The following is a 13,116-nucleotide window of genomic DNA, read 5'->3' on the forward strand; positions in this document are numbered from 1 at the left end:
TACAAAATGGAGGATAGATTTATGGCATTTTTATTTATTTATTTTTTACTAGTAATGGCGGCGATCAGTGATTTTTATCGAAACTGCGACATTGCAGAGGACAGATCAAACACTTTTGACACTCTTTTGGGACCACTGACATTTATACAGCGATCAGCTCTAAAAATAGCCACTGATTACTGTATAAATGGCACTGGTAGGGAAGGGGTTAACACTAGGGGGTAATCAAGGGGTTAAATGTGTTCGCTCAATGTGTTCTAACTGTAGGGGGATGGGACTGCCTGGGGGAGAAGACCAATCATTGTTCCTATATACTAGGAACACACGATCTGTCTCCTCTCCCCTGCCAGAACCACACACATCCCGGGGATAAGGGCCTCATCCCCACAACTCTTGCTCAGTGGTTGTGGGGGTCTGTGGGCAGGTGCTTAATCGGAATCTGGAAGCCTCCTTCAACATGGGGACCCCCAGATCCTGGCCCCCCATGTGAATTGGTAACTTGACAAAAAAGTGTCAAAAATAGTAAAAATAACAAGAGATACTTTGTGACAAGTCCTTTATTAAAAAAAAAAAAAAATGTCCCGCAATGTAAATCCATCTCATACCACCTGACGGACTGAAGAAAAAAAAAAGCCTGCAACAGCTCCGCTTCCATGGGAGGCTCCTGCCGAGTAACGCTTCTTCTCGATGACAGCTGTTATATAGCTGAGGGCAGGGCCACTCGGTGATGTAAACGGGTGATCCCACCTTCCTGTGACGTCACGTGGCATCAGAGGGGGGGGGCCTGAGATGGATTTACATTGTGGTACATTTTTATTTTTTTATTTTGTAATAAAGGACTTGTCCCAAAGTGTCTCTTGTCATTTTTACTATTTTTGACACTTTTTTGGGTGAAATGGTAGGGGTATAATGTACCCATTACCAATTCACATAGGGGGGCAAGATCTCCGTGTTTACATATGACCACCTGTTATTGGACACAGCCGATCACATGGTTAAAGAGCCGCGGATGTGGCTCTTTACACAGATCGGGGTCTCGCCGATATATGACAGCATCCCTGAACAAGAGCTGCACTGCCCTGCCGTCATTTGACAGTGCGTGGGCGGCAAGCAGTTAAATATCATACCTGGGGGGTGTCTATCGGTGCCGGCTCATCATTGCACATCAGTGAAGGTGAAAAATTACTTTGTTACAAAATTTACTGACAAAAAAAAGTTAAAAAAAATGTTTTCCCAAAATGTTTGGTCTTTTTTTTTTCTAAAAAATAAAAAAAAAACAGCAGTGATTAAATACCACCAAAAGAAAACTCTATTTGTGTGAAGAAAATTATAAAAAATTTGTTTGGGTACAGTGTAACATGACCGTGCAATTGTCATTCAAAGTGCGACAGTACTGAAAGATGAAAAATGGCTTGGACAGGAAGGGGGTGTTAGTGCCTGGTAGGCAAGTGGTTAAAAGAATACTTAATTTTTATTGTTTCACTTTAAGCATTACTAAAATCACTGCTCCCAAAATAACGCAGTTTTTAAAACTTATTTTTTTGAGTTGATACATGTCCCCTGGGGCAGGACCCGGGCCCCCCAAACACTTTTTATGGCAATAGCTTGCATATACAGCCTTTAATATGAGCACATTTGATTTTTCATGTTCGTTTCCCTTAGACTTTAATGGTGTTCGTCCAAATTTTTTGCCTGTTCGCAAGCTCTGGTGCGAACCAAACCAGGGGGTGTTCGGCTCAACCTTAGTGGACAGGTGCAGTGAAAGAGATGCTAGAGAGTGTCCTGTAGATAAAGTAATTTATCAGGTCTGCTGCTAGTGAGAGCAAGAAGACTTAAAGCGGACCTTCAGTAATTTTTTCATCTTTCCATCTATTAAATCTTCTACCCTTGTTGTTTTAACTTTAAATAGTACATTATTTTTTTCTGCCAGTAAACACCTTATACAGCCCACTTCCTGTTTCTTGTCTGGTAAAAAGCCTAGGCTTATGACATCATGCACAGCTTTCTCTCTCAATTCTGTGAGAGTTTGCCAGGAAGGAAGTAAGGATCAGTCATAAGAGGGCCAATGAGAGCTGCAGAACTGGAGGTGTGTGTCTGTGTAAATCCAGGAAGTGAACAGGCAGCAGCTTCAGCTGCCCACAGTTAAAATGGCTGCAGCCAGACTCAGTGGAGGGAGATTTCTGCAGCATATTTGGCAAGTACAGAATCACAGTATATATAAAATAATATGCAAAGTGGTTGGGGGGAAGCTTCAGAATGGCAAAGATGTTTTTATTACAAATGATGTGAGCAGGCTGCAGTTCCTCTTTAATTACTCCATACATGTGGCTGTATGGTTAAATCAATGTGTCCGCTTCAACAGATAATCTGGTGAGGTCAAGTGAGAGTTGTCCTTATCTATTGTGAATAGTTCCAGTTGGAGTATTCCACTCATCCCTTCTCCCATCCAAGTTCCAAATAATTTACAAAACCCCAAATACCCTGGACAGGTCATTGAGTAACGAGCAAGCGGGAGTAGGGGTGGGTCAAGCAGGAACTCCTAGCAACCAAGCAGGAACCCTTAGCAACAGAAGTGGGAAATCCTCAGCAACTAAGTGGGTGCCCTCTGAACCTAAGTGGGGATCCTCAGCAACTAAGCGGGAACCATTGACAACCAGCTGCAGGTAACCAGAGAGAGGCCTGTGAGGTCAACATTCAGCAAGCCCTACGGGGAGAGTGCTACATATGTATTTATTAATGCTAGCAGCATAAGGATTTCAAATAGTTAATGTTGATTGAGATAGTACATACGAGAATGTATACTGATAAATACAGTGGATAGAAAGGTATCTTATTTATTTTAGATGGATCTATGCCTTTTGATGCAGAGTGCTAAACTCAATAATGTCCACTTTGGCCTTTGATCATGCTCTCAGTAATGACTAGTACACTTCCTGCACTAAACAGACAAATCTGTTTTCACAGACAGATGTTTGATACAGTAGGCAAAAAGCTGCTTTCGCACATTCATATTTCTGAGCATCCTAAATGAAATGTGAAAATCTAAAGAAATGACAGCCATCTGGATTCATTTATAACAAGCAAAATGGAGATGCACGTGGATAGGACAATACAATGAAAAATATTAAAATTCCAGAGAGCTCAGTTCATCTAGTCAGCACAAAAGAATAAATTAATCTGTTCTACCATTTGGTTATAAATTGACTCAAGCCACTTTTTGAATTGGGTGCAGACTTACCCTGGGAAACAGTCAAATCGATATTCCTATCACACACGTTCCTGGTATCAATGGCTCATAAAGTAGCGGGTGCTGCAGCGATTACCAGTTGAGTCCTGGAACCATCAAACAAGCGTACATATTCGCCACCACACCATGGATCGAAACATTTTCGTCCAAAAGGTTTAATGAAGACAATCACATCACAAAGGAAAAGTGCAACGTTTCGGAGCCGCGCAGGACCCCTTCGTCAGGCATGTGATCATGCGCGGCTCCGAAATGTTGCACTTTTCCTTTGTGATGTGATGCTCTTCATTAAACCTTTTGGACAAAAATTTGTCGATCCATGGTGTGCTGGTAAATATGTACGCTTACCCTGGGAAATTGCAGCTGCCTTGAGAGAATCTGGACCTCTGGTGTGTAGCGCTACCTTTATGAATTTATTGTGATATATAAGGTCCACGATAGTTTTGATTAATGCCGCGTACACACGACCGGACTTTCCGTCACAATAATCTCTGACGGTCTTTCCGACAGAGTTCTGCTGAAACGGACTTGCCTACACACGATCACACCAAAGTCCAATCGTTTAGAATGCGATGACGTACAATGGGACTACAAAAGGAAGTGAACTTAGCCATTAGCCAATAGCTGCCCTTACGTTTTTGGAATAGCATACAGATGAACGGTTTTCCCGATAGGAATTGATTCCGTCAGAAAGATTTAAAACATGTTCTATTTCTAGATCCATCAGAATTTTTGAAAAAAAAAGTCAGATGAAGCCCACACACAAATGGAATACCCGATGAAATTACCTTTTCTGCAGGAAAGTTCAGTCGTGTGTACGCGGCATTATTCCTCTTGCACAGGATAGTGATGTTTGAGCATCAGCATTCCTGGATGTCATTTGAGGCGTTTGTGTTATGCCTTGTACATGTGGTCGGACATTCCAACCACAAAATCCGTTGAATTTTTTCCGACGGATTTTGGCCGAAACTTGTGTTGCATACACACGGTCGGACAAAGTTGTCGGAAAATCCGATCGTTCGGAAAAAGGTGACGTAAATCATGTACGACGGGACTATAAAGAGGCCAGTAGCCAATAGCTTTCGTCTCGTAATTTATTCTGAGCATGTGTGGCACTTTGTCCGTCGAAATTCTCTACACACGATCAGAAAAAGTCAGATCGGATTTTGTTGTTGAAAAATTTTAGATCCAGCTCTCAGACTTTTTCCGTTGGAAATTCTGATAGCAAAAGTCCGATAGAGCCCACACAATCGGATTTTCCGACAACATAATCCGATCTGACTTTTTCCATCAGAATTTCCGACCGTGTGTACATGGCATTACATGTATGTGCACGTATTTGTGTTGTTTTTTTTGGAGGAATACTGTACAGATTAAACAAAAAGCACCCATTCTAGTATTGTATAAGAATATTTTTGTGTTTGTCTCTTCAGATAATTTAGCGTGAACTGTCCAGTTCAGCTCTCAAAAGCTGTGTATCAATGATCAGATTATGGTATGACCCCTTCGAAGGCGTTATTGTTCATCCGATTTTCTCATCATGCGTATTAGACTTAAGGATGGAGGAATGGGTGGGAGGGCTCCCTTGCTATTGAGAGGCCTCATTCTACTTCCTGTTATGTTTTCTGGACAGGAAGTGAAGGGAAATCTCCCTGATATGACACAGATAGCAAAAATAAACCTGTCAAGTTCTTAACCATTCAATACTCTATGCAAATAAGAAAAAAAAAAAAAAAGATTGGCATTACATAAACTTTAATGATGCATGGAAATCCGATCGTACCCCCCCGCCACACCCCCTTAAAGGACAGTTCTACAAAAAATGATTAGTTAAACCCACAAGTGTTTTTTTACCACTACTATTCCTTTACTGTATACTGGCTTTTAAAATTTACAAATGCAACAACTTAGAAAATGGATGAAAGGTTTAGCACCGGGAAACACTTTTTAAAAGAGAAATAGTGCATTTTATATACACCTATAAAGATCAGACCAAAATGAGGGACAAATGAGGAGGTAAGAGGGACAGAGGGACTTTTTTCCAAATCAGGGACAGTTGGGAGTTATGAAATTGTATCATGCAACAAACTGTTTTATGCATTTTCTAGTTTTAAATTAAACTGGCCACAAGATCAGATTTACCTTCACATGTCTTGGAGGAAGTGTTGAATCGATATCCAGAGTTGCAGTCACATTCATATTTCCCTGGTGTATTACGGCATTTCGCCCCTCCACAGATAACTGGGCTTAGTTCACATTCATTTCTATCTGTTGAAGAGAAACACACATTACCTGTAGTACACATAAACTCAGGAGACATACAGTATCTCACAAAAGTGAGTACACCCCTCACATTTTGGTAAATTTTTTATTATATCTTTTCATGTGACAACACTGAAGAAATTACACTTTGCTACAATGTAAAGTAGTGAGTGTACAGCTTGTATAACAGTGTACATTTTCTGTCCCCTCAAAATAACTCAACACACAGCCATTAATGTCGAAACCGCTGGCAACAAAAGTGAGTACACCCCTAAGTCAAAATGTTCAAATTGGGCCTAAAGTGTCAATATTTTGTGTGGCCACCATTATTTTCCAGCACTGCCTTAACCCTCTTGGGCATGTAGTTCACCAGAGCTTCACAGGTTGCCACTGGAGTCCTTTTCCACTCCTCCATGATGACATCATGGACCTGGTGGATGTTAGAGACCTTGCACTCCTCCACCTTCCATTTGAGGATGCCGCACAGATTCTCAATAGGGTTTAGGTCTGGAGGCATGCTTGGCCAGTCCATCACCTTTGCCTTCAGCTTCTTTTGCAAGGCAGTGGTCAACTTGGAGGTGTGTTTGGGGTTGTTATCATGTTGGAATACTGCCCTGCGGCCCAGTCTCTGAAGGGAGGGGAACATGCTCTGCTTCAGTATGTCACAGTACATGTTGGCATTCATGGTTCCCTCAAAGAACTTTAGCTCCCCAGTGCCGGCAGTAATCATGCAGCCCCAGACCATGACATTCCCACCACCATGCTTGACTGGCAAGACACGCTTGTCTTTGTACTCCCCACCTGGTTGCCGCGACACAGGCTTGACACCATTTGAACCAAATAAGTTTATCTTGGTCTTATCAGACCACAGGACATAGTTCAAGTAATCCATGCCCTTAGTCTGCTTGTCTTCAGCAAACTGTTTGCGGACTTTCATCTTCATCATCTTTAGAAGAGGCTTCCTTCTGGGAAGACAGCACTGACAGCACTGACCCCCCACCCCTTCAACCTCTGCAGCAATGCTGGCAGCACTCATACATCTATTTCCCAAAGACAACCTCTGGATATGATGCTGAGCACGTGCACTCAACTTCTTTGGTCGACCATGGCGAGGCCTGTTCTGAGTGGAACCTGTCCTGTTAAACCGCTGTTTGGTCTTGGCCACCGTGCTGCAGCTCAGTTTCAAGGTCTTGACAATCTCCTTATAGCCTAGGCCATCTTTATTTGGAGCAACAATTCATTTTTTTCAAATCATCAGAGAGTTCTATGCCATGAGGTGCCATGTTGAAATTCCAGTGACCAGTATGAGAGAGTGAGAGCGATAGCACCAAATTTAACACACCTGCTCCCCATTCACACCTGAGACCTGAGACCTTGTAACACTAATGTAACACTAATAAGTCACATGACACTGGGGAGGGAAAATGGCTAATTGGGCCCAATTTGGACATTTTCACTTAGATGTGTACTCACTTTTGATGCCAGCGGTTTAGACATTAATGGCTGTGTGTTGAGTTATTTTAAGGGGACAGCAAATTTACACTGTTATACAAGCTGTACACAGATATAATAAAATATTTATAAAAATGTGAGGAGTGTACTCACTTTTGTGAGATACTGTATGTAAGTCCCATGTACCAATGGATCAACCTGACAACTAACCAGTAACTTAAGGAATATGTCAACCCAGAATTTCATATACCTGATATGTGGCTTCTGTACCATGTGCTTGTATGAAAAAGTATCCTGTTCTCTTTGTATTGTTTCCTTTGTGTAAAATCCCTGGTGTTGCTGCCAGGCCCTCTTCTTGGGAGTACAGTGTGGTCAGTTCAGTATCTGTGCTGAGAACTCAGCCTGCCCTCTTCCACTGATCAAACTGGTGCGGACATGAAGCCCCCTTCCCCATACACAGCCAATCACTGAGAAGATCAGTGTGCTGCTGATTCCCCCCCCCCCCCCCCCCCAGCTCTCTAAGATCCTTATGCAGCTGAGAACAGAGGGAATGTGCTCACTTATAAAAAAGGAGAAAAAGGGTATTTGTGTGTTTTTTTTTTTGTCATATGTGTACACAATTGTTTTGCCTTTCATTTATTTTTTAAACTGAATAGTTTGTTTTGTAGCGTGAGGGCTTAAATATATGTTATGCTTTATATTTTATTTTATATATATTTTATACTCTAAGTAAAAGTATATCCGAAGCCAGAAGTTTATTTTTTGTATTGGATAGCGTAAGGGAGGGTGAAAAAAATGATGTTTTTTGTGGTCTGTGTACTATTGGGGTTATCTTAGCACTTTCTGACCCAGAGGCACAACAGGAATAGAGATGAACTCTCTCCAAAGCAATAGAAATCCTCTCTTATACAGATGTCACCAGAGTGGTGGTTTTCTCTAACCTTCTGTTTCTTTGAAAACTGTAAAACATGTGATTTCTCCTTTCATTCTGTCCCAGTGAAAATGACCACACAGACTTAAAGAAAGGGTGAATCTCCCCAGTGGGGACACAGACAGCAATAAAAATCTGACAGCTGTTTTAACCCTCCCATAGACCAAAAAAAGGGTCCTGCACCATTTTGATGCGAATGCAATGCAATTTCAGACATAAAAAAAAGAGTATGGCTGAATTTGCATCACACAGACATTGCATGCGATGTCTGGCATTGCGTTAGTGTCATCCCAGCCTCACGCACTCATGTCTGTTGGGAGGCACCACAGGCACAGCTGATCCCTATCTGTCAGAGGTGCAGGTGTGGGTGTACTTCCCTGAACACATACAGAGTGTGTTAGGGGACATACACCCACACATCTGTCAAATTGGGACCAGTGGCATTGTGCGCACAGCCACTGCATCCCAATAGACATGAATGTGACTGCCTGCATGTGGATGCACTCCTGTGCAGACAAAGATGGCACTTGGCAGGGGTCTATGGATATACGTACATCCGTGTGAATGAGGCCTGATGCCCTGTACACACAGTTGGATGGAAAATGTGCGATCGGATCATGTTGTCAGAAAATCCGACCGTGTGTGGGCTCCATCGGACTTTTTCCATCTGATTTTCCAAAGTTTGCGAGCAGGAGCCAAAATTTTCCGACAACAAAATCCGATCCCATAAAATTTTGATCGTGTGTAGACAATTCCGACTAAATAAATAGAATAAACGAATGCCCCGTACACACGAGCGGACTTTTCGACATCCAAACTCCGACGGACTGAGTCCGTCAGACTATCCGATCGTGTGTGGGCTGCAACGGACTTTAGCTTTGCAAAAGTCTGACGGACTTTAGAAATGAAGCATGCTTCAAATTTTCCCGACGGAACTCCGCCGGACCCGGTCCCCTTCGAAAAATTCGCTCGTGTGTGTGCTACTCCGACGGACTAAAACCGACGCTAGGGCAGCTATTGGCTACTGTCTATGAACTTCCTACGTCGAATCCAGTCGTACGTCATCACGTTCGACTCCGTCGGAGTTTGGTGTGATGGTGTGTGGTCAAGTCCGTTCGGTCGAAAAGTCCGCCAGAACTCCGTCGAAACTCCGGCGGAACTCCTTTGGAGGTCTGTCAGACTTAATCCCTCTCGTGTGTACGGGGCATTAGAGTCGAAAGCTATTGGCTACTGGCCCGTTTATAGTCACCTCGTTCAAAACGATCGGATTTTCTGACAACTTTGTGCGACCTTGTGTATGCAACACAAGTTTCGGCCAAAAATCCTTCGGAAAAAAACCGACGGATTTTGTGGTCGGAATGTCCGACCATTTGTACAGGGCATTCGTGTATTTAAAGCTAAATTCTGATTTTTATTGTTGTCTGTGTCGCCACTGGGAGCACAGAAACACCTGTGAATCCTGTGTGGGCAAAGATGGCCCTTCACACAGGTGTACAGATAGGTACATCCATGTGAATAAGGCCTAAAAATCGAAATCGATCCAAGGGATTGCATATGGCTTGAAGTCAGAAAGTCAAGTCAGATTTTCTTCAATCAAAGCATTTACCCAAAAAACAAAAAGGGTCCTGCGAGCCTCTACTGACCAGATGCCCAGTAAATTTATAGAAAGGGAAGCTGCTAGCGTTAACCACTTTCCTACTGGGCACTTAAACACCCCTCCTGCCCAGACCAATTTTCAGCTTTCGGTGCTCTCACATTTTGAATGACAATTACTCAGTCATGCAACACTGTACCCAAATGAATTTTTTTTCCTTTTTTTCCCACAAATAGAGCTTTCTTTTGGTGGTATCTGATCACCTCTGTGTTTTTTATTTTTTGCGCTATAAATGAAAAAAGACCGAACATTTTGAAAAAAAGCGCATTTTCTTTGTTTCTGTGATAAAAAATTTCTAATTATTAATTTTTCTTCATAAATTTTGGCCACAATTTATACTGCTACATATCTTTGGTAAAAATAACCCAAATGAGTGGATATTATTTGGTCTTTGTGAATATTAGTCTACAAGCTGTGGTGCGAATCGCACAAAATTGATCACATCTGATTTCTTGTGACCCGAACAAGCCAGAAAAGTAAAATTACCCCCCAAATGACCCCTTTTTTGAAAGTAGACATTCCAAAGTATTTAGTAAGAGGCATGGTGAGCTTTTTGATGTTGTCATTTTTTCCCACAATTCTTTGCAAAATGAAGATTTTTTATTTTATTTAAATTTTTTCCACAAAATTGTCATTGTAATAGGTTATTTCTCTCACGTGGCATATGTATACCACAAATAATGCCCCAAAATAAATTCTGCTACTCCTCCTGAGTATTACAATACCACATGTGTGGGACTTTTCCACAGCCTGACCGCATAGAGAGGCCCAACATTCAGGGAGCACCGTCAAGTGTTCTAGGAGCATAAATTACACATCTAACTTGACTACCTATTACACTTTCGAAGGCCCTGGAGCACCAGGAAAATGACACGTGACACAGACGTGGCACTGATGACAGATGGCACTGATACGTGGCACTGATGAAACGTGACACTGACAGATGGCACTAATATGTGGCACTGATGACAGATGGCACTTATAAGTGGCACTGACACGTGGCACTGATGACACGTGGCACTAATACGTGGCACTGATGACAGATGGCACTAATACGTGGCACCGATGACACGTGACACTGATGACAGATGGCACTGATACCTGGCATTGATGACACGTGACACTGATAACAGATGGCACGTGACACTGACATGTGGCACTGATGACAGATGGCACTAATATGTGGCACTGATGACACGTGACACTGATATGGCACTGATGACAGATGGCACTATGTGGCACTGATGACACGTGGCACTGATGACAGATGGCACTATGTGGCACTGATGACACTGTGGCACTGATGACAAGTGGCACTGATGACATGTGGCAGTGACAGATGGCATTGATGACAGATGGCACTTATACGTGGCACTGGGGACAGATGGCACTGGGGACAGGTGGCACTGGGGACAGATGGCACTGATGATAGGTGGCACTGGGGACAGGTGGCACTGATGACAGTTGGCACTGATGACAGGTGGCAGTGGGGGCAGATGGCACTGACAGGTGGCAGTGGGGGCAGATGACAGTGGGGGCAGTGGAGACAGGTGGCAGTGGGGACAGATGGGCACTTTATTTTCCTTTTTTATTTATTTATTTATTTACACTAACCGCTGTGAGATCTCACAGCAGTTTTATCTCTCCCTCCTCACACGCTGTCTGTGTGAGGAGGGAGAGTGGCGGTGAGAGATGATCTCATATGTTTACATATGAGATCATCTCTTATTGGGCACGCCAATCGCGCTGTAAATGGCCGCTGTGATTGGCCGTTTACAGCGATCTGTGACTGGCCGTGTCCCCCGGAACTTCCCCGATGCGCGCCCGCAGCGGCGCGCAGAGGGGAAGTAAACAGGAGGACGTGCAGGGACGGCCTCCCGGCAGTTAGCGTCCGCTCTGTAGCCGTCTTTCGGCTATAGGGCAGGCGCGAAGTGGTTAAACACGTCTCACAAATCGTGCAAGTATAAATTAATAGTATATATACGCTGCGCTATAAATGTGATGAGCACCTCATCAGTGTAAAATCTGAAGTGCATACATCAGATATCAAAAAACAAAAGTTAATTGATCAATGTGTAATGTGACAGCTAAAGATAAAAAATTAAAAATATAAATAATTATTCTGTGCTAGATAATATGTAATACACACCCAATCAATCTGGATACCAAAATGCATACATAACTAGCATAAACACGATATTGGTGATCAATATGTGATGTGGCAGGTTAAAAATAAAGGGAGTGAAAAACTTCAAATGCACAATTCAATACAAAGTGCTCATGTGCAAAAGACCATACATTTCATAAAATTCATACATTTTATGAATTTTATGGTCTTGTGCACATGAGCATTTTGTATTGAATTGTGCATTTGAAGTTTTTCACTCCCTTGATTTTTAACCTGCCACATCACATATTGATCACCCATATCGTGTTTATGCTAGTTATGTATGCATTTTGGTATCCAGATTGATTGGGAGTGTGTTACATATTATCTAGCACAGCATAATTATTTATATTTTATCTTTTTTATCTTTAGCTGTCACATTACACATTGATCAATTAACTTTTATGTTTTTTTATATCTGATGTATGCACTTCAGATTTTACACCGATGAGGCGTTCATCACATTTATAGTGCAGCGTATATATTCTATTCATTTAAATTACTAATTTCCCTGTAATCAAATTGCAATAACAGACCGGGTAATCAAAAATCATAGGAATTGGCAGTGAGGGTAGCCTAGTGCACAGAATGCCATGATGAATATCAGGGGCACTATGCAAGTAGTCCTTGTATGACTATTAATTAATAAACTGTCATGTTTTGTTAGAGTGTTCCTTTAAAAAGGCAAAGCAAGAGAAAATAGGGTAAGAAGAAAATAAATAATAATGTGAGGGCAGACAGGCAGATAACAAATAGAGGAACACAAATGTATTCTGATATACTGGATGATCACTGCTTAGTGTCCTGGGATGAGAATAAAAGATACAAGATTTATATAAGGCCTGTATGCTGTGTCCTCCCTCGAATTCTCTGCAATGAACGTCAATTGATTACAGTGATTTACAACTAAATGTGTCTTTCTTGGCTGCTCTGGAAGACTTGGGAGATTTGGAGAGAAGAATTGGGCTCTTAATCACAAAGGACCGGTTCTCTCTATTGAACAGAATTAGCTTTTTAGTTACTAGAGATTGTTTTATGAGGTCTTTGCTGGCACTGACGGATGGCTTCACCAGAGCCAGTAGAGATAAATGTATCATTACTTTATATTGAACGCAGAGTTGTAGAAGGGGAGATGAAATACATTCAAGTTATCTTAAATAATGTGGGTGTCTGCCAAAATTAGGGAACATGGAGTTTCTCAGGAGATGGACGTGGGATGACAATGAATGGTTAGTAACATTTGTGGGAAAATCTTCGATATAGTGACTAAATTTAAGATGGTTTCAAGAAAGTGTAACAATCACCTACTCTTATCTGACAATGAGTGACAATATAGTGTCAGATGGGATTAGTAGGTACACAATATGGCCGAAAGATTGTCTTCATCTGACAATCACATCAATACA

The 13,116-nt window shown here is 42.0% G+C and overlaps 1 protein-coding gene across 1 annotated transcript in view; it reads right to left on the minus strand.

The window, feature by feature from the left end:
* The window catches only part of PROS1 (protein S), a 125,582-nt gene that overhangs the window by 59,213 nt on the left and 53,253 nt on the right, over positions 1-13,116 (minus strand). Inside the window, exon 7 of the mRNA XM_077480168.1 lies at positions 5,387-5,512. Coding sequence (XP_077336294.1) covers positions 5,387-5,512 — 126 coding nt within the window. The remainder of the gene's footprint in view (positions 1-5,386; positions 5,513-13,116) is intronic.

Source organism: Lithobates pipiens, unplaced genomic scaffold, assembly GCF_037356315.1.
Source record: "Lithobates pipiens isolate NorthernLeopardFrog02 unplaced genomic scaffold, aLitPip1_a1.2 Scaffold_16, whole genome shotgun sequence".
NCBI lineage: Eukaryota > Metazoa > Chordata > Amphibia > Anura > Ranidae > Lithobates > Lithobates pipiens.